Below are 23,603 nucleotides of genomic sequence, written 5' to 3' on the forward strand. Positions count from 1 at the left end.
AGGACATAAGCATGGAACTCTAATCCAGGAGGTGTGGAGGACACGAGGAATATTTCTCTGCCAAGTGAGCCTAAACATGACGGGTTGTTTTCTTCAAAATACCAATATAAAGAGCACATGAACAAAAGAGAATGCATCTTTATATCGCAGCCCACCGATTCCTCTCTCATGATCAAGTACATCAGGGACATTGATTACACGCTCAACAGCAACATATACCGAGGCCAGCACTCAAGAACAGGGGAGGAGGACAAGTGGTTAAAGGATATGTTGTGTTTGAGAGGGATTCGGAGATAAATTAAGCAGAAGAAGCCATTAATCAGTCATCCAGTGACACCTGTGGTTCACATAATCATGAAAGCTCCTCTAGAGTAAGAGCCCACTCTAATTTGCAGGCTGCATTCATAAGTATTAACCTCTTTCAACAAAGACGCCATCTATTTTTTTCCCCAATTCATCGAGTATGTGAAAGCAAACACAAGCCCACGGTGAACATACTGTTGTTGTGTGCGTACATGCAATAAAGGTGCTGTTTCCTGGTGTAGGTTTCCTGTGGGATCTACACCTTTTTTTCTGTTCTTCATTTCTTTGTCCATGTCATTCACAAAGATGATAATGTTTGTACAGCTCTTCAGTGCTTTATGTGTTTTATTGGGATCGTCCTTGTGTGTCCTTTCAATATTCCCCGTATTAATCAGCAGTTAAATGAGAGCATATAAATGATTCATTTCTTGTCTGTTAAAGTTTGTTTGCTTGAAACGCAAAACGGTACTTAAGACTCTAGAGTAGTGTATATCTGGATGGGATTTTCAGATATATCCAAACTTTTCATTGTCTTTATGCAGTGCTACTTATATTATATAATTATATTAAATTCTGGATTTTCTCTGAAACCTTTGTATTTCATAAACTTCATCTGCTTAACGTCATCTTTTCTCACAAATGAAAACCTGAAAAAAAAAATCACATCTCTTTGGGGCTTTTGCGTCTATAGAAGGAGTTTTTCTTTCACGTCACTGGCGTGGAACAACAACCCACACCTCCCTCACTGTCACAGTGGGTTGAGGCCAAATAGAAAAGGAAAATAGCAGCATATGTTCCCACACACTAGTGGAGTGCATTTCCTGGCATCATATCAACTCAGTGGTCCCTAAGAGCTCTGAAAAAAACAAACACTTTGCCTTCCCATGATGCCATCTAGCAAGAAGGCTAGATACTATATATATATATATATATATATATACACACATATATATATATACACATATATATGGGCAAATTCTGCACCAGTCGGCACAAGTTGGAGACAGTCGGCATGGCTAGTTGGCACAGAAATCTGTTTGTGTGTGAGGGGGAACAGACTCACATCGGCAAGTGTGTGAGGGGTAACAGGCCCATCCAGACCTCAGTCACAGTCAATCAAACATTTTATGAGCTGATTCTGAACGCAATCGGGTAGTGTGTACCGATTACCGACCGAAATGCAAACACATGTTGCCAACAGCCAATGAAAAACCGTAGGTGGGGAACCCAGAAGACGAAGAAGACAGTAAGTAGCGGGAATATGAAAGTAACAACACTCGCAGATGTGGTCGCTCTTGCGAAAGAGTTTGTCGTTCAGCTGGTTTGGCAAATATAGTGTGTGTTGTTCTTTCAGTCGCATAAAAAAAATCAGACGAAACCAAGTTTTTTCAAAATTAGTAACCACTGTGAAAGTTGTGTAATGTGTCCCCAGCTTTAGCTAATAAATCAGGTATGAATAAAATAGGGAACGGTACAGAGCTCACATTTCATTGTAGCAAACTAAATCAAGATACTGTGAGGGCCACAGTATCCACAGATGCACAACTCAGATGAAATAACACACGTATTCTTAACATGAAAATCAGACACAGAGGTCAAAAGGGACACGAATGCCTTTAACCTTTAACATATTATAAGAATTACAGAAGATATGTCAGCAACAGTGGGCAATTTGCGGTCCAGGTTCGGACCATTAAGACCTGCAAAGCTAAATCCGTGGATTTCTTTGCTTTGCTTTCTTGTTTACACACAGCTGCTAGCATGTGGCCATATAGATCCATCTAATAATAGCGCAACTCTGGTTGCCTTTCAGGTACACGTTTATAGTAAGAGTATTATAAACTTGAATTAAAAATGTCATAAAGGATTAACTGAGCTGAATGAAAAATGAATCTTGTTGTTTGACTTAAAGCTAATAAAAATAATAAATCCAAAACATTTTATATAAAATCTCATCTGGTAAGTTCTGCTCAAAAACGTCTAGTTCTTTCCAACTAATTAATAATGCACTTTTTTTTACAGTACTAAATATATATACGAGGAAAAAAATAATTTGCCCACGTGTTGAGTCAGAATACAGTTAATTTTATTTCACTGTCATATTAATGTATTTTCTGTCTAAAGTTTGCAGATAATGGAGTGATCGTGGAGGCTCTTAATGGACGCCTGCTCTTGTTTTTTGGCCTGAGTCACACAGCGCCTGACTCCCACCCTCTGTGGCTCCTACCAATTATTCTTTGGTGGCTGTTTGTGTAATGACCTCCTCTGAGCTGTGCATTTCATTGGGGCCAAAGAGACACTGGAAGCTGATCCAAAGTCGAACAAGGCCTCAGCTGAGGCTAAAATGAAACATATAGTTTTCTTTTCCCCTTCCCCTCATCATGACCATATTATATCTCAGGTATCTGCAGCAACAGAAGATCTATGCCTTTTGACATCAAAGTGATCTCAGGCCTCCCTCAAGTGAAGCTCACACACTGGTAAAAAATACTTCAGTGTAGTAGCATTTCACACTAGGGGCGCACTACGGTCCACAATACCAATAATATCATGGCGCAACGATTATGTGATAATCAATATATTTGCAAGACAATCATATAGCGATACATCACAATATCTGTCTAAGTGAAGAAAGAAAAACATCAGAGAAAAGTTAAAAGTGCAGGATTTCTCTATTCATTCACAACACAGAGAACAAAGTGCATAAAGTCTATGTGTTGAACGTGGATGGGGAATCCCTTAACGTAGATTTCTCCGCCATTATCCCGCTGTAAACTCCCTCTTCTTCAGCCCAAGTTTACCCTCATTCACTTCGCAGCGCCACTACGAGGAAACATGAAGTAGCGACGCCCAGTGTGTGAAACTGGCATAGACTCTTTAGAGCGCCTTCATCTGAAAATTAAAATACTGATATTTTCCCTGGTGTATCGTTTATCGAATTCCACGAGAAAGGACAACGATATATCGCCAAATTGATATTTTAACCCACCCCTATTTCACACAGTCACAAATACTTTTATCCAAAACTACAGTAGAAGGAATGTCCATCCATCCATTGTCTACCACTTTATCCTCCACATGAGGGTCATGGTCGTTGCTGGTGCCGATCCAATGTCGTGTCCAAAAGGAAACACAATCAGGAGAAAGAGTGGAGGGATACTCTCATGTCATGGTTTTCAGCCATCCATTTTTGGCATATTTAAGACATTAGATAATGCTCCTTCATTTCCTTCTTCTGAAGAATAGACTTATTACAATTAATCTCGCAATCAGACGTTGAGATCAGCGCAAATGCTTAGAGCCACTCACACAGATATTGTTTTTTACAAGGTACAAGAGGATAAGAGACAAAAGGCACTTCAAGCATCAGATAATAAAAAAAAACCCTCACATAAATCAGTGATCAGAATCTAGACTATAAGATAACTCGACCCATCACTCAGTCATAAACAAGCCCGTTATGCACTCTACCCACGTACAGACAGCACAGCCTCATTTCAAAGGGCTGTTATCAGTTGACATTGATGGAGAGAGAGAATGGGTTTAAGTTTAGCTTCACTGAGCAGCGGTGCCGAGTGGAGATACAATATTAAAAATATGGAGCCATGCTGTGAAAAGGTCACCCATTTCCAAGCGTTTGTGTTGCTGCATCTAACCTTTTTGGATGATTCGTTAAAATGTATGCGAGCTGTTGTTAATTCCGTGACATTTACACATTCCCACTTTCTGCCTATTGCACTCTTTGATGCCGGGGTGTTAACAGAAGGCTTTCTTTCCTGCAACCACTCTGTTTTCATGACAACCAGTTTAAAATTATTTTCGCGAAAATTACGTGGATTAAATGTTGTTAGTCTACAGGAGCCTATCTTGAAATTATAAAAACTCTATTCCTTTCAGAGAAATGTTAACTTGCATATACAAATAGACAAAGCCTTCCAGTTTAAAATGGAAGCAAAAGCAGTTAGCCACCAGGGGGGGAACTATACTAGTTGCAAAACCAACCTACTTTTCACTTGATTTATAACGTCAGTAAACATTAGTTTAGTAAATTGCTGAGAAATGTTGATCAGGGTTTCTAAAACCTCGCAATGATGATGTTCTCAAACGTCTTGTTTTGTGCCCAAAGCAAAATGAACCTGTTTTAATGTATGCTTTTGTTAAACGGAGCAAAGACATCAGCAAATATTCTTATTTAAGCTGAAAAATCTGATATCTTTTCTTTGATTACAAACAATCAAACTGATTAATCGATCATGAAAATAGTGAGTCATTCATTTATAATCGATTAATCATTGCAGCCCTTGAGAACTGTCAATAAAACACGGCACATAATGAGTGGACACCGGGTATGATTGACAGCTAGTACCATCCAATAGGTTGTCAGTAGGAGTTTTTGTTGCAACCAAAGGACTACATCCATTCTTTGCTTAAAACACACGTGTATCTGGTGCTGGCAGAAACTGCAATCTAGTGGTGGCAGTAAAGCATGAGAACTGACAACTAATCCCTTTTGGTCTTCTATAGAGATACGTTCTGCACTTGACGGAGACAAAACATCATTTATGCAGCAGGATATTATTTATCCCTGTGCTACAGTGCTTTCAGGTCGCTGTGATCGTGTGATACATGCAGCTCTGCAACTTCCCTTCCAGAGTGAAGAACCAATTACCACTGCTACATGTCAATTCCCAGAAAGGCATTGAGAAACAGCATGAGCTTTTTCCAACTGGAGAGCATGGGCTGACTCACACACACATCATACCAAAAAACTGTTGATACACACACATGTAACCTTGACAGCCTGAGAACATGAGAGAAAGAATGTGCAAAAGTTAATTAGGCCGATTCCCTCAGACTCGAAAGACAAACGTCTTCTCAGCATTCTAGGTTGCCCCCTTAACTCAACCTTTTAAAAGAAGTCTCGTCAGCACAACCTAAACATCAGATATGTCAAGTGGTGGGATTCAAGCGTGTGTGTGATATGCATGACAGCAAATTGGCTGCTCTGTACTCAGGTCAGGTTTTGCCTGCATGGCTACAAAAGGCTGAAGAGGTCCCAGAGTTTAAGAGTTAATTCCCTCTCCTTCACTCCACTACTGAGGTAATCAGCTACTCCCACTCGCTCTGAAAGGTGCTCCTACTGGACTATCTGCAGTCACACAGGCTGGAATATTAATGCACTAATACCTGTCGCACAATGACCATGGACCTCTCAACCCCGATGTTCGTTAAGAGTTTTGTCCTAATTTCAAAGAAGTCATTCATTCCTTATCAGTAATTTCAGATGATTCATGCGAGTCTAGACAAACTTGCACTTGTTTCACTAGAGGAGCTATCTTTAAAAAAAATTTGTCAACGTCTGTGGTATGTTAAGGTTTAGCCTTGGAGTCACTGAATGGTCTCCTAAACCTTTTATTCCTTGTATTGAGTGTTTTTTTCTCTCCAGCTCTTTCACCAGCATGAAGGCTCCAGATGCAGATCACATTAGCTCCATTAGAGAAACTCTCTGTTGTGAATTTTGTGCATGCATCTGCTGCATTATCTACTCTCGAAAGTGTCTTTCAAATCGATACGACATGGATGCTGCTCATTATTTGCTCTGTGCAATACATTTCTAGCCCCTGCCCTCACAGACATGACTTGCAATATAGACAAATAGACCTTGAGGTATGTTAACATTGAACATAGCACATAAAGGAGGTAGCATGCTACTGGGTAAAAAACAATAAACTTCTATACAAAAATAGTTTATACTTGCATGTGTGGTCACCAAGACTGTGGTTTTCCAGCACGCTTTAACTGCTGACCAATCATCAGGATGACACGCAGTCCACTCTGGATGTGGAAGTGCTGCATAGCGTCCTGAAGTGAGTCTGTCGACACAAGAAGCATGTTTCCCTGCACTGCTACTTCTGCACAGTAGCACATCTCTCCCCATCTAAAAATGACAAATGCTTGCATACTTTCAGTGTAAATTGAACACATTTGAAGCTACAAACACACACATATGCAGACATAAGACATAGTTCATACAGTAGATAAAGGAAGAGACACACACGGCACAGAAAAAAGGTGTGAAAAGGTTCAATCTTGCTTAAAGCAGTGTGGATGGTGAAGAACTGAATTTTTTTTTTTTTCTTCAAGGTTAAGCATCTCAGTGTGTTCGAACATCAAGTACTACAGTCGTGTAGAATGACTCATCATTAAACAACTGCACATATGAGTTAAAAATCCCATTACACAAAGCATTCACACAAATACCTAAATGTGCACACGTTTTTGACAACATTCTTCATACTGTATATAACAAACATTTCACAGACACACATTTTCTAATTGCAGATCATTTTTTTTTAATATGAAAATCAGCATCAGTGTGTTAACTCTTTTCTCCTGATCTTTCTTTTTTCCAGCACAGCAGCAATTCAAGTGTAACAGTTATTCCAGCATCATTGTATTTGTTCAACAGCATTGATGAAGAAACAGAAATGAGTGGCCTTTAGGCAGAAACAATACGTTTAAAATTATTAAAAACAAAACACACGATTGGACGTGACAGAAAAAGAAACAGAAAAATTACGACAAAACATTGAAAATATCAGAGAAATATGTACCAATCAAGAGAATAGTTCTTATATACAGAATAAAACTGACAAATAAAAATGTGAAATGAGAGTAGAGTGCACATGTAGTAATCAAGTAAAGTACAGGGAGGGTTAATGAAGAGAGGATGGTGACAGCTTGCTTATTCCCTTGTCTGAGATTTGGTATCAGGACATCTCAACAGCTATACATTTTTTACGTATTTTGTTATGATTGATGTCATTGTTGTAAATGTAATTTTCTCCACAGAGTTGCAACTAACACTTCTCATTTAAGTAACACGTCACAGCCACTCCCTTTCTGGGGCAAACCCTTGATATGTTCAGCGACATTAAGTAACCATTAACCCGACAGACACAAACATGCATTTGTGCTTTCTGCGCCATAATGACCCTTCCACGTTTGCATCACAGGAGTCACGCTCATTAAATGACATGGTCAAAGGTCATTCAGAGGCAACACTGTGGCTGCAGTACAGCATAACATACAATAAAACTGTATTAATATGAATCTAAGAGCATGATACACTTTGATCATTAATATATCACAAGCTAAAACGTTAAAATAAATCACCCCTTAGACTTGAAATGCATTCATTCAACTTAGCTACATTAAATTCTGACTTTCAACACAGTGGCTGTGTGACAAAATGCAAATGAAATTAAACACAATTCACAAAAAACACCTCAACGTTAACAGCATTTAAAAAAAAAAAAACACTTTGTTAGAAAAACCTAACACTTAAAAAAATTGCCACAGCAACATTGCCAGGTTTAAAGAAGATATGTTTAACATCTAATACTTGGAAATGCAAGATGCAATGTTTGAGGTTATCTTAATATCTAACAGTGCTGTGTCATTGCTTGTTTTATACATTTTGACTTCTTAGCTCTTCTGAATACGGTGAATCTAGTTATAGTTTTGTAAATAACTTGTTTCGTCCCTTTTTCTTTCTATCGTCGCAGTTCTCTTTTTAAGAAACATGAGTGGTTCATTTATTTTGTGACTATATCATTTGTTCAAGTTTTCTGGCAACAATCAGTAGAAATCTGGAAATGCCCTGAATGTATATATGTTTGAAGTTAGTCATAGATGGCAATATTCCACAACTACAACCACACGAATAAAAATTAGGTGTGAAAACATTACCTAGTTATAGTGCTACAAATTCAAAACGTAGTGGTACCAAATCTGAACAGTGCACCTTGTCAGTGATATCGCTCCCTGTGAGAAGACCCCGAGGTTGAGATGTGAGCACGGCCTGATTTTCAGACTTGTCGATGGAGGCAGATCATGCCCTAAAACTCCAGCTTCTCTGGAAAGGCTGGAAAGATTTCTTGAGGTTGAAGAACATAAGCGGAGGTTTGGGTCGAGGGGGTTTCTCAGGTATGACGGCTGCTTTGCTTTCCTCGGTAGGAAATCGATTGTGGTAGACTTCTGGGTACAACCTCTGAAACTGAGAAGGGAAGTTTATGCTTCTTAACCGTACAGGATACAGTATGATCACCTCAAAACAGGTATTCAACAACTTTAATCAGACTTTATTTTGCTCGTCTTTGAATTATATTAACAGTGCACACTTCACTTGTTCAGACTTCTTAACATCTCACTCACTTGGCATACAAAATCATTCTTACTGCCTACTGCACAAAGGTAGTCAAAACTTGATAATGTGTCTTTTTCAAATAGCCTTAACATACCTGTTTAAGCCTTTTTCTTTTATCCTTGGCGGGAAGTTCTTTGTCTGCAATCAGACCCTCCAGCAGCTCCTGTATGGGGGTCTGTGTACCAATCACTTTCTGCTCCTCAGACTCTACCCTCCTGATCTGTTTACAAAAAGCTGGAGAAGCGCTAAAGTCTGTGTCTGAACCCGCATATTTGATCTGATGGGAGACAGGAAATGGATTTCCATTAGGATTAATGGATTTTAAATGGCCAGCCATCTGTTTGACTTAAAATGTGGAAGACAGAAAACAGTGGTAAACAGCCAACTACCAAATTATGAATGTGCAAACGCTGGTTTTGACGTTTTTAAAAATCAAATCATGCAGTAAAAGGAAACTTTATCAAAATGTATTTGGAACTTCATTGGCTCATGAGCCCCCAAAGAAATCAATGTGACATGAAAGTGCAGGTTGTTTACATTTGAAAATGAAATGTGTTCTTGAGGAATACAATCTCAGTAGGTGGCTTGTTCTTCCTAGATGTTCCTCAGAACATGTAAATGAGGATAATTAATATGGCTAGAACATGTGAAAAATGTCTTCACTGTGTGCAGGCTGATTATAGTTTTTTCTTTTATATAGTAATTATTTTTCAGCTTCACAGTGTGGGAAGTGAATGCATGTGATGCATGTGACAAAAATCGATCCAGGCCTTTGTGGGCAAAACAAAGACCTACACTCTCTACAGTTTGTGTATAAAAAAAAAAGAAAAAAAAAGAAAGAATTAACTGTCCTTGGTGATCTCTGATCATAAGTGGATGTTGTACATCAACTCAACACTGACACTAGAATCCATCATACATGTGTCTCTAGTGGGCACTTGTGAAAAGTTTGCAAAGATCAAATGTGTTGCTTTTAATCAGCCTGTGTATGATTGACATGTCCATTGTCAATGTGTAGTACACAGAGATCTGTGCAGCTGGTCCTTTCCTTGGGTGCTTTTACATCTGAAAATCTATGACAGGTCTGAGTTCAATCCAAATTGTATTTGGATTGGATATGAGTGAACATTTTTGTATGACGTACTGTACAGAAACTGTTGTAACCACCTATGTGATTATTTATAGATGGCCGTGTGTTTGATGTTGGTGAGTGGTCAGTTTCCTGGGTAGTATAGTCTTTCAGTTTGCCGTCAAGTCATTGAATTGCATCATGATATTACTTCCAGCATCACAGACTTCATGTAGTCTCTCCGTACACGTATGTATGGGAGTAGACTGCATACATTTTAAGTGGGCAATAAAATATTATAAATCCTTGTAAAACACACAAGGTCCACTCAGTCCTCAGACGGTTGTATTCTGGACTTTTCTTGCGAATTTATGATTGATGTCCAACTGATTGCAGTGAATAGATTGATTCACCAACTGTAATCAATTCACCAATTAGGGTGATTTGATTTAATCTCTTCAAGAAATATATTAAATTAGAAAAAAAAAGAAAAAAAAAACAGGTTGACAAAGAAGCAGAGAATTAAAATAGATAAAAACCCTGTGGATGCTTTTGTCATCCAGTGTTTCCCATAGCAACAGATGCAAACCAGATCCTGGAACATCGACCTTCAGTGCAGGGGTGACAGTACTGTCGAAAAACAGGTATTCCATTTTCATGTAATTTTTATTGATTATTTAAACTGAAGTATGTGTAATTGCCTCAATGACTAGCAAACCCCATTTTTTCATATTTTAAATTTAATTTCATCTCATGATAAACTCACACAGTTGCTTCCAACCAGCTGCTCTCACCAATGCTCTTTTTTGTTTTTTTACAGCTAACCCAAGATGTAATTTTGCCAGATGGGACACTAAACCCACAACTAAACACAGTGACAGGACATTTAAGAGTCTTAAAGACCCTGTAAAGTACAGAGTTTCTCCTCTTCATACATTATATACGTTAGACAATGTAAAAAAACCAAAAAAAACCTGTGGAATAAAACAAATCAAAAAACAGTTGCTCTAAGCTGAATTTTACACACACACACACACACACACACGGTAAGGTGGTTACCAACACATTTTCCTGTGGGGTGACAAAGTCGAAACTGATGTTTTTTATATCAACTTACAGGGACTTTAAGCTAGAGAGAAGAGCTACTCAGGCCTGGTATTAACATCAATTTTAAGTGACCCAATCAATCAAATGGGCAGCTTTAAGTTAATCATCAGTTCATGTCTAACATTAAATTGTGTCCTCAGTGTGTCTCCAATAACCACTTGAGATCAGACCTCATTTGAAAACAAAAGGTGCACATTATTTTTGTTCCTCAAGACCAAGTGATGTTGTTTTTAAGCCAGATTGACTCTAGCTCTGTCCCTTGTCATTGTCATTGGGTGTTGGTCTAAGTGACAGAGAGAGCAAAACCAGAAGGACCTGAGCAAATCAATGTGCTGCTCACAGCTCTACTGTGAAACAAGATTTTAGTGTACCAATTTGAAAAAAGAAAGAAAATCAATATGTGGCAGCTAGTGTTACAGAAAAACAGTGCAGTGGCTTTTCCCTTCAAAAAAGAAATAATTTGGAGGGCATAATAGTTAAGATGGTATCTCTCGTCATTGCCACAGTGAGCTCCCAGAACAGAGCACCTGGTATTCTACAATGCAAGTCTGGTATACTGCACTTGCCACATGCTTCTTTGGATAGATCACAAACCAAAAACAACTGGAGTTTGCAGCTAGATTTAAGCAGACCACAACCAGCAAAGAACTGAAGAGGATATTGTTGGGGGAATCAAAGAAAAATGGCAAAACTAACAGGGTGAAAGGATGCATAACAATTGCTACCGTGGCGTTAGACTGTGTTCGTGTAGTCAACTCAGTGGTTTAACATCAGACAGAATATAATTTATCAATCATCAATCACCTGAACTCAAAAACAAATGTACCTCATTCCCATGCTTTAATGGCATTACACTGCACATATTTTTTAATATGTGCCTATCACCTCTAAAACATTTCAGTACTTTTTTAACAAATAAAAAAAACAAAAAACAATGCATTTACAAATAATATTGTATAGGAAACACTATGTAATTTAAGTTTTAAAGTTAATATGAAAGTTAGTCATCAAAGCACTGGCGCCATCTTGTGTTTGGACGGACGTCAGCGCGAACTTTAAAAGTAGTAATATTAGACCATGAAGACATCATCAACTCTCTCACGAATGCATGTAGTGGTCAACATTCTCCTGCACTATTCCTCTGATAGAGTTTTGCTGGCCTTTTTAACCACGGAAGACAAAGCGCAGTGAACCCAACTGGTCAAGCAGCCAATTGTCTGTCCCCCATTTTTTGTGTCCTGGGCTTGACCATTAGTGTGGTATCTACCCATATGTACATAGAAACATATGTAATTACAGCTTCAAGAGATTGTAATGAATATCTGTTTTTGTACCAGGGGCTGTACCACTTTGAAGACTGAGCACTTGGCACTAATGTTGTCGAGTTGTGTTTACATTTGCAGCAGATTGTGGAGGGGGAATAAGAACAGTGATTGTGGATCACTAATGTAATTGTGATGTAGATTGTAATGTAAGAATATATGGTACTGACCTGAACTCTCTTGAGATGGGACATATGCTCCTCAACCTGGCAACGCAGCTTGGAGGGCACTTGGAAGATGGTGTTGTGGTGATCCATCATGAACGTCACCAGTTTGGTGGCCAGCAGCTCGTCCAAGTCCATCTCATCTACCGAGCCCAGAACGCAATGAGAGAACATCTGCAGCATCTAGGCGCGGCCAAGAATAAGAGACAGATTAAGAGACAGATAAGAATCCAACAAACCGGGGCAGATCCTGAGCCAAGAGTACCTTCCAGTCAGTGGAAGGAGACAGCTGCTATATTTTATATTTAAATATACAAATCAATAAAATCAGAACACAGAATTCTTCTTGCTGGTGTATGTGAGTCAAAGAAGCAGAGAATATGTATATGAATGAGTGAATGCTTTGAGTCATTGCTAAGACAACAGAAATGCTGACAATTTAATTGCCAGTTGCTCTAAACAGCAGTTATATACACAGCAGTTATATACTAAAATCAGAAACGCACACAATATGAGGAGTAGCTGTTGAGCAAATTGAAAGCAACAGCCCCAGACAAAAACATTTTAGTGAAGTTGGTGGCAGCCTGTGGTTGTTTTGAGCCAAGAATTATTATCCAGTCAGCTCAATGCATATTAATATAGTGTGTGGAGCTAATAGCACGTAATAAATACCCGTTTTGCATTACAGCAACTCAAGGGGACACACAATATATTTCAGTCATAACCCCACTATCCTGCAAAGTTTTTGCCTTTAGAACTTCACTGACTTTACTTGTTAAAATAGTTGCACTCAATTATTTTCTCTTACATTCTTATCACGGTGTTTTAGTTTTTTTGTTATTTTCGTTTTTGTATGTGTATATGTGACTGTGTCCATTTGCATTTGTTTAAAAAAAGGAAGGAAAAGGTAATTGTATTTCTTTGATTTTGAGTATCATACGGTATCTTTTTCAATAAAAATAAATTATCTAAAATTTGTAATGTGTCCGCTGTGGACAAAGCAGTGCAAGTGTTTTACTGTTGTGGTTGGAAAGTTGAAGTGATTCCCTGAATGCTTAATTTTCATGAATAATATTTACTCTATCGTTCACAAACCAAACCAAGTGTTGAGACAGGCAGAGAAAAGAAAATCAACAGAGGGGAGAAAGACATTCATTATGGTAATCGTTTCGCACACATAGTAGCTGTTAGGGAGTTTTCTCCTCTTGCTCCTACAAGGACATCTAAGTATCCATCATCAAGTTAATCAGCATTAGCAGAGACGGAAATTACTTGAAACTCTTTTAAAATTAATACTGGAATATTATCTCCACTGGCTACCAGTGTGTTTTAGAATTTAGAATTTTTTGGAGGAAGAAGCAATTTTCTGCTCTACAAAAATGTTGCAAAGTATTTGAGAAAGCAATATTCCCCAGTTTCTCTTCGCCCCAAAGTCTGCATGTTTGTTTATACAACAAACTGCTGCCTAAAATGCTCTCCTAAAAAAATCCATGAGTTTAAAAGCTTTGTACACGACAGCATGAGGTGCAGCTATTGCATATTTACATGATATTGATTGCTCACAGTATAGAAAATAATACAAAGACATGAAGAGAATAACTGATTGAAATTTGTACCAGTGTGCGGGTAGTAATGGTGTCATTGAGAGGAGGCAGGTGGGGATTCTGGCAGACCCGCGCCATGAGACGCATTAAAAGCTGGAGGCGTCTTCGGTTGGGCGGTGGCAGCAACAGACTGCTGATTTGAAGAGCTTCAGTGGTCACCTCCTCCTCCTGCAGCAGACCTGCAGAGATATGAAGAGAGAAGACTTTTGCTCCTGACGGCAAACACAAACCAGACAAAATAAACACCAGCAAGTGTTCCTTGGTGACTCAAACTGAAGGACTCACTAAGAATGTTGACAAAGACCTCATATAGATGGAAAGTCAGAAGAGGTTCTTTGAGTCTTTGAAAATAATCTGCTACTGTTTTCAGAACATCTCTCTCAAAACCCAGGTACACTGGCTGTTTGCTGTCACTGCCATTAGGCCCTGAGAAAGAAGACAAAAACATATTTTTTTCCTCAAACAGATGCAAATAAACAATTATAATCTCAAGACTCAAGATTTTATTTATGCGCATGCAATTTAAATTTAATCTGCGGATCATTTGTCAAGTGATAAAAAGCCAGAAAACTAAAGAACTAAAATAACAAAAACTATATAAATGCATTTCAGATCACGAGAAAGAATAGCAACAGACCCTCATAATACACAGGCTTGGCAATGTTTGATGCTTTTGGCTTTAAAAACTGAACAATACCTAAATTTGCAGAATGATTGCTAATCATCAAAGATCAACGATACCATACATTTCTAACACTAACGTTTTAAGTTGGCAGTATAACATAAATACTCACAGTTGGCAAGACATTTCATTGCTGATACCACCCAATAGGGCAGGTCATCTGGAGATACAAAAAGAAATAGGTGATTTGTGATATTCGTTAAAGTTGCATCAGAGAAACTAAGGCGTCGTTGTGAACCAATGCATCATACCAGCTTTGTTCTCCAGTACGACTATGCCCGTCTTATTAACACTGAACACGTTGTGAACAATGTGCTTGCCGTTCACATGTGCGGGGTTTAACACTCCATCCAATGACTTCAGGCCCAGCACTCTCTGTAAACTACAACAACAGCATCAATAGCTATATATAAAATAAAAACAAATGCAGCATAAACAGAGGGCATGTAAAAGAATTACATACTGTGCAACTGTCATCGATTTCCAAATGTGGTCCACTTGTTTTGTAGTAATCTCCTTCCTCCGTATGAGCTTGCACTCATGCACATCTCCAATAGCTACACTGTGTCTTTTATTCCACAAATCTGAAGCCTGATAAAGACAAAGAAAGAAAGAGAAAGTTCCTTTTAAATGTACATAACAAGAGAAAAAAACGATCAGCAGAGAGTATTTAATAATAGTAATACTCAATAATTAATACTTAATAGTAATACTCCTCAATATTCTGTATCAGTCAGGTGACTATTAAAATGAATTGTTATCAATACAATAAATCCTACTTGTGTAAAACTAAAGGGGAGTTGTTGACATTGTGTGAAATATGGACATGTACTGGTGTTCACGTTTCGGTAAATTTCACTCCTTGTCCAAATGAAATTAATCAGACAGAAATATCTGTGGGTTCTTTCTTTTAACAATAAATGCAACGGAGAAATATTTTTTAAGTTTAATGTTGTCCAACCAGTCAACAAGACGCAAACATAGTAGCAGTCTGAAGTAAAACTTTGACTTTTGCCTCACCAAAGAACTACATATTGATAAAATGACACACACTAGATTTTAATGGAGACAAGATGCAAGTAACTTTATCCCAACTTCAGCACTAAATAATGGATTGTTTGTAGCCTCAGTGCAGCTATAACAACTGAGTGTTTCCATGTGTCGTATCGGAGCATTAATCAGCAAAGTGTTTGGTTTGCTCAGTTTAACTTACGCACGTTTCTGAAGGCTGATTTAACATGTTCTCCAGCCATAGTGACAATAAATACACAAGTCAAAATGAGTTCTTTGCATCTCCTGACAAGTTATGTGCAGCGATAAACCACGAAGCAAGTCTGTTTAAACCAATAATTCTTACTGACACTGACGATGAGATCAAAAGGAAATTAATAAAGTGAGAGAAATATACTTGCTACAGCAATGTAGCAAGTTTTTCTACTGAAGTCCAAACAAACATTCTGGTAGAAAATTAAATGCTGTCCCATTGTCAGACGTCATGGGAACATGAGACAAATCACAGTTCAAATCCATTCACTATAGGACTTAAAATAGTAACACAGAACAACATGTTATAAGTAATAGAAGTATTTGCATTGCTTTTGTCTCAGAGTGTTATTAAAAACAACAACCTTTCTTGCATTAAAATAATGGGATAATGCTTAATCTCCTAAATGCACACCGGTCTCTAACAACACGCCAGTGCCAGAGCAGTTTAGAAACCTGGGGAAACCCTGCAGCATGACTCAAAACAAACTCAGAGGCAACATAATCCTTTGTCTCTTTCTCACCATGACAGCCGATTTATGGGGTGCAATGTTTTCCTGCTGAGGCAGTTCTTCATAGTCATCCCAACGGATGAGTCTGGGCAGGTCACTGCTGTCTCTCAAAAGAGGCCTTGTTGGAAGAGACTTCAGAGGAGATAGTGTGGGAAACCTGAAGAGAAAAACAAAGCAAGCAATGTGCTTGGCTGAAGGACGAAAAGAGCACATAGAAGATGGAGCAGCAGTGCCTTGCGGTGTTTCACAAAGTACCTGTACAGCTGGCCATTGTCTTCAAAATCCTCTGTCCCATGACGTCCCTTGATATCTTCTATGGCGTGTGCCTTGAGGAACTTCTTAAGCAGCTGCAGGGTTTGGTAGCGAGTCACGTCAGGCCCAAAGTTGTAGTTGCGCCTCAGAAGCTCATGCAAGTAATCTACAGCCTCAGATCCTGTGAAACTGCTGTCATAGTAGCGGAAGTTTGCCCAGTGTCTTCTGAGTGGCATTCCCAAACGGAAGAGTTTAATGGTTTCATTCCACTGCGTTACAGGGACAAATGCAGTGGAGTAAGTTGTGAGAAATACTGTAGAATAACAGATAAAACAGTTTCCAAAAATGTTCTGTAAACATAATAGTAACTAGTAATAGTAGTAACATAATTGATAACAACCGTACACTTAAACAAACAGAAGTATGTATGAGTAGTGTATTTAATTTCTGCTAATAAACCCTACTGAATGTTACACAATGGACCTTTAAACATCCTTGCTGTTACTCACACCCTCTCTGTAAAACTGTCCCCCATGAAAAGGTCCTATAAAAGAATATATCACACAGGATGTAACAAATGACTTGCTAATGTTGAATTTTGGCTTGGGAATAATACAAATTATAGCCTGATGTTGGTTCACAAAACACCAAAAATACAGTTTTAATGGCTTAAATGTCCAGTGAAAAGCACATGGGAAAGGTCAGTGTGTTGCATTTGGTGCTTTTTTGGCTACAGGGCAAAATGATGAAAGTTTCATCCCTTTTTGTATGTGGCATTTACAGGACAGGCTATTTCATCATCTTATTATAAAAAGGTTTTTATTCAATACTAGAAAGGCACCACTTAGCCAGTGCTGTCAGTATTTGTAGTACACATTAAACATTATAGTAAACTGAGAACGTATAATGGTATGAGGCAAAAGAGGAGATAATACATTGGCTCTATAAGAAACGGAGAGGATTTTTCTTTCCCAGTAAATAGACCTACACTTTAATGCATGCATGAAATAACACAAATGCAATTGAAATGGCTTAAATGGGAAAGGATAGGAAGGAAGACAAAATAAGATGTAATTTCAAATACATAACATACATCATTTGTGATTCATTAATACACTAGCATAATAGGTGCAAGTTTACAACACATTTACCCTTTCTTTGAAATGTTGCTTCCTGAAAGTGGCTAATTGTGTGTGAATGTTGTCCCTTAAGTACATTATTTTAGGGAAAATGTTGCACTTAGGACTTTGTTTTACAATAACATGTGGCATTAAAGGCTATGCATTTGACCATATTTTACGCATTAAGGTTTACTCCTGAAGTCCAACTTCTATTATTAACTTCTATTATATTATTCCATTCAGTCGATGGCTTATACACGATTTAAAACACTAAAACCACATACAACCGTTAGCTAACCGCAGTTGTAGTTCACATTAAACAAGTTTAAATACGTAGAACATGCTACCGTTTAAACTACGTTTTTCAGTCAAACCTGAGGTAGTTGTTGCCGTATACCGAGACACATGGACGTCACATTTAAACATTTGCACTCGGATTAAAAAGGTAACAGCGAAGGTTGTAAACGTCACGTAAACATAATAAACAGACTCACCAGCTTCGTCGCCCGGTACGGACCCGGTCCAATGACTGTACCCTCCATGACGTATGAGGAAAAACGTGCCTCACTCGTGTGAAAACATTAAAATACAACAACTTTTCTGTAAAGTTTAAAAGTCTTGACGTTCAAATTGAAAGCTGCGGCAGCGTCACCGACTCCCCAAACCGAAAACGTTGCTGAAAACTTTGAATATCCTACGTCACATTGTTTGAGCAACGTGATTGGCCAGAGCGCTGATCACATGACCCGCACGAATGCAATGGGGCACAATGGCACGTTCAACTGCCACCTGCAGTTGTAGTACAACAATATTAATCTAACTATTTCACTAATAATAGTGATCATTAATGTAGTGTCTTTCAGAACACAGTTACAAGGAGCTTGACAATGAAACAAATAATTAATGTAGTCAAATGCAAATAATGGAAATATAATATGTGACAAAAATGAAAACCAAAAAATGAAATATTCCACACAGGGAATGTGAGTTTCAAGAATACATTTTGAATATGATACCAAATTTGTCTTAAGCAGCAAATTAACCCCTGTTACCCTCAGTGAACAGACTGGGTTTTGGAACCTTTAACAGGGTTGTGCCAGAGGATGTCAGGCACTGGTTCCAATTTGACCTGTAAAGAAAATAAATGACACAAACACTTGTAAAGCTCAACATTTGATGATTTGAAAGCACAGGTCATCACACTGACATAAGGACACTCAATGTACACTCACTCACTCATCCTCGATCCCAGGTGACATAGGGTGAAAAGCTGGGTAGACCCTGGACAAGTCGCCAGTCCATCCACTCTCACACTCACATCTACAGTGTATTTAGTGTGTGCAATTTGCCTAATCCCCAAATCTGCATATTTTTGGACTGTGAGAGGAAACCAGAGGTCTTCTTACTGCTTCAATGTAGAGTACTTGTATATTGATCTTCATAAAAACTGACTAATTTATTAAAGGTTACAAGGATAAAGAAAGAAATATAGCCGAATGACAGGCAGCCAGCGATGTGACATTTTAACAGAACCCTTTTTAGAAGTTTCTGGAAATACATGACATCTTATATGACAGGGAGGTGTATAAAGAGTTACTGTAGACAAAGAAAAAAGGAAAAAAGTGCAAAGGTGCCCTTCTCCATGCCTTTGGAGGATGAATGCAGTTGTAGTTATGCGGATGAGCTACACCACTTAAACCTGTGTCCAAAAACTTAAATAGGACCTAAGAAACTAAAGGCTTTACAGTTTTTCCAGATTTGATTTGATTAAGTTTGCACAATAAACTACACAAAGTATCCATTTAAATACAAAATGTATATAAATATACACAAGGCAGTGTGATGACAAAACATTCACAAAATTTACCATAATACATGAGATGATTTTTGAAGGCATCTTTTCAGACTACTTCTAAACGGAGAAACGTTTAGCCGGATAAGTCTTCTCATCTTCTCAAATCTCATTGATTTTTGTATTTAATTATTTTCTTAGACTTTGTTTGCACTGCAGGAATAAGGATTCCTAACCCTATCAACAGGGTAGTCATGTAAACGCTCACCACTGGGATCACCATGGAAGGACTATTCTGCATGGAGAATAATGGGAGACGTTAGAGATCATGAAAAGAGAGCGGGAGACCTAACAAATCACAGTACACACACACACACACATACACACTGGACCACACTGGACCCAAGTCATTTGTTCTTTCAAAGCACATACCAAAATCTGCAGCATGGAGTAAGACTTTCCCCACAGTGAACATTCTACAGAGCTGATAGAAGATTCAGAAGCAAATCCATCAGAGCTATCTATCATTTGAAGCCCCCTCTAAAAATAGCACCCGAGGTTTTGCCATTTCGTATTTAGTATGATGTCTTTAGGGACAAGGGGCTGCTCTTTCTTCCATTCTGTGGGCAGCAGCAATGAGGCAGAGACTGATGTCTGATCAACCAGGTCAAGAAAGAGCTGCATATTCACCCACACTTCAGACTGACTGTGGGAGAGTTGAGTGGCACCTCGAAATGAACTATACCAGTGAAAGTGCATTATTAAAATGTATGAGAAATGCCACGACGGTGATCTCTGACTGTGAGGGAATTTTATCTACTGCTATTAAAATGAAAAAAAAAGAAAGAAGATAAAGCTGCTGTAATGACTCTATTGTTGGTCAAAGTATTCCGTTAACACCGATTACACAGTGTCGTTTGAGGAAGCCCGACGCGGTCAAATGTCAGGTTCACTCAGCAGCTAAAAGGTCAACAAACACGTACAGTATACAGTAGCTGGGATATTAAAGGAGCTTTTGGAATTTTGTGCTCACTAACTCAGAAATCACAGAGCGACATGAGAGTGCTGGTGTAAAGGCTTTAGCAAGGGTTTCAAATCAAAACCCTCTGAAGATGTCTTTAGCTGAAATGTGTTGAAACACGTCAAATAAATGGTGCCGACTCTTATCATCCGGCTATACCATCTTCCAGATTCAAACCCTCTTGAAGAGACGTGTCTCCTTCCTTTGCCTCACATGTCGTCCTTGACTTCTCAGCGAGATACTTGAGGCTCACGAGATGAGGGACCGAGGCAGCAATCAGCAGAGCTGAGGCTACTCATCCTTATTTGCAGAGGAACGGCAGAAAATACTGAACGTCTAAGCAAGGACATATCAAATATGTATGACCAACGCGTACTGGGAACATTGTCATTCACATATCATCGGGTGAATTATGCAGGCTAGAATTACAGCACTGAATCCTTATCGTGTTTTTGTTTCCGTCCCCCCCCCGTCCCCAAGTATGTGTCACCAGATGGCAGAAGAAATTTGTACGTAAACACATAACTCTCACACAATTTGATAAGACGTTCGGCCTTGGTGCAAGAAAAATAAAGTTTATGTATTTTATTGTCTTAGAACATGAATCAAAGTTGATTCCAAGAGGCCCTTTTTAATATTTTCATCAAGTGTCAAAACCCCTTAATGCCGTATAGTCATATCTGCTTTGTACAAAGACAAAATACTTGATCCCCCTCCCTGTCAGTACGTGCAGTCGTTGCATAATTTACTGCCATGAGTCTGCATAGAAAGATTTATCAAAATCGGCAACAAAATCGTATTTTCACTGCATGGCAACAACAAGGGAAGCATATTTAGATTTTCTGCACGGCCTTAATAGTGAAAGCTTCTTCCTTTTTGTGTCTGTGATTGTCATTTAAAGGGCATCTTACTTAAAAATACTCACCTTATCCAGTGCTGTCAGTATTTTTTATAAGGCAGAGACAATACACCGGCTCTATCAGAATCATGTCAGAGAGGATTTCTCTTTCCCAGTAAACAGATCTACACTTTAATTCACCAGAAAATTGTTCTGCTCTTTGTGATGCGCCCTAATAAATGTCCAAACAAGAGATTAGGAGTGACAACCACCTGGGCCACACAGACAAAGCTTTATTCCAGCCTCTCCCGGGTCTCGTAACAAGAGGTAAAGGATGATCAGGCTGGTGTGCTGGAATGATCAGAGACAGCTGATACTTGTCACTCTCACCACCAAAGTGACACTTGTATAATGACTCATCAAAGGACAGAGGTGAAGAGGAAGGTTATTTGTATTTCTTTGAAGCACCTGGGGCTGTGATCTATGTATTGAAAATAATTAGTTCTTGCACTTCTAATTTTGAAGTGTGCATTCTTTCAGTTTACAGCCACTTAGGGAAATGACAGCATAAGGGCTGCGATGATTGAACTGCACAATCAGCCCAAACCAAGCATGGATGGTTATTTTTGCAAAGAGGAAACACTTATAAACCATCAGTTAAAGGCTTTACTGATTCATCAGTTCACGCTTCACACACACTTTCTCTTTTCAGCTCTCTTTTTGACTCCAGTGACTTGCCCATCTTCAGCACTTGATCTAAAGGAGCAGGGAATTGAACCACCAATCCTTTAGAGCAGTGTTTCCCAAACTTTCTACAGGGACACCCACTTTTTAAAGATGGCAAACTATTGTCACCCAATCACCAATATTGATTGTGTCAAGAGCAAATGTGTGCATAATGTGGCGACTAATTTATAACCATATCTGTAAGATGTAATATCATTAAAGTTTGGTAATTTGATTAAGGCCCGAGCATGAATGGCAGGAGCCGAAACTGCGAGATTGGTATAGTTCCCGGACCCGTGCATTGCTCAAGGGCTCTATAGCGCCCCCGAAGGTGAAAACAGAGGCAAAATTGAGTTCCACCAAATTTCCCGAAACTTGGTGGGAAGATGTTCACTCAACTCAACCCAACAGGAAGTCGGCCATTTAGAATTTTGGCGTCCATTTTGGCAATTTGCACCCAACGTAAATGTCGTACCAACATAAAAAAAATATGTAGATTTCTTTGGCGACGCCTCCCGCAACCCCATGCATGGGTCTAGTGGACAACCAATTCTACCTTATACATAGTCTTTTTGTCACTGTGTATTTACATGTTGGTTCAACAGTTAATCCATTGATATTTGGACTTGCTAGAGCTTAAGACAGAGTTTCAGTTCCTGAAAAAGGTACACACAGTGTGGGCAATGCAATGCAATACATCCTCCGGCTTCTCACTATTAAATAAGTTGGTTTTGCAAAGTGCCTCAAAGGAGGAAAAATATTTAAATGCATGTCTTACTTCAAGGATTTGTTTGGACAGGGCCAGGCTAACTCTCCCCCTTATTCCTAGTCCCCTTGCTTACTGACTGGTAGCTCCAACATCATATTTTCCCTACAAATATAAGAGTGATAACCATGGTCTCATCTAAGTCTTGTGTTTCCAAAGATGTGTCTTTTATAAACTTTTTTTTAAAAGTTGAAAGTAGCAGCTGGCTGCTGCCGTCAACACTGCACAAGTTTTGCCTTTTAAAGTTGTCACATCACATCAGTAGTGTCACTAATATGAATTCCTTTGTTTGTCTCCTTGGCAACGTCAAGCAAGTGAATCGAAAGGAACAGATGGTCAACTTTGCTATTTAAGGAAAAAAAAACAAAAAAAAAACACTCAGAAAGCAAACTGGAAAGTAAACCTGGGACTGAATGAATGACATTGACTCAAGATATCATTTTCCTGAGGCTTGTCCTTTAGTTTAATTGTCAGCTTGACTGACAGACAACTTTTGGGAGGCCATACTGCACAGGGAGCAGGGTAAACAGAGATGTGCCTTTGTTGTACAGCATGAGTTATCCTGCAGGGACACATGACAGACAGCAGGAGGGAGAGCTGGGCAACAAAGAAGTCACTCGACATAGATACTAATGCATACAGAGCACGTATAGACAATGAACCTGCAAAGCTGGTAGCTTGGGTATAGATAGATAGAATCCAGATACCAGAAACACAAAAGAGGGAGGCAAAATATGATATGATGATATGAAGTCACACATCTGTTTCATTTGCAGTCTTTTTGTCTATTGGTTCCATAAATAATTTATGAATTATACATACTGTAAATTGAATGAATTATATGTATTAAAT

At 38.7% G+C, this 23,603-nt stretch overlaps 1 protein-coding gene across 1 annotated transcript; it reads right to left on the reverse strand.

Moving 5' to 3' along the window:
- Positions 1-6,616: 6,616 nt before the first annotated feature.
- depdc1b (DEP domain containing 1B) lies at positions 6,617-18,285 on the reverse strand. The gene is made up of 11 exons (XM_058646748.1): positions 18,103-18,285; positions 16,491-16,756; positions 16,248-16,392; positions 14,924-15,051; positions 14,712-14,842; positions 14,573-14,620; positions 14,064-14,204; positions 13,791-13,957; positions 12,181-12,357; positions 8,607-8,789; positions 6,617-8,362 (listed from the first exon to the last, which is right to left on the reverse strand). Exons 1-11 carry the CDS (start codon positions 18,148-18,150, stop codon positions 8,198-8,200), a joined length of 1,599 nt encoding a protein of 532 aa, XP_058502731.1. The 5' UTR covers positions 18,151-18,285; the 3' UTR covers positions 6,617-8,197.
- Positions 18,286-23,603: the final 5,318 nt, after the last annotated feature.

This window comes from Solea solea, chromosome 13, assembly GCF_958295425.1.
Source record: "Solea solea chromosome 13, fSolSol10.1, whole genome shotgun sequence".
Taxonomy (NCBI): Eukaryota; Metazoa; Chordata; class Actinopteri; order Pleuronectiformes; family Soleidae; genus Solea; species Solea solea.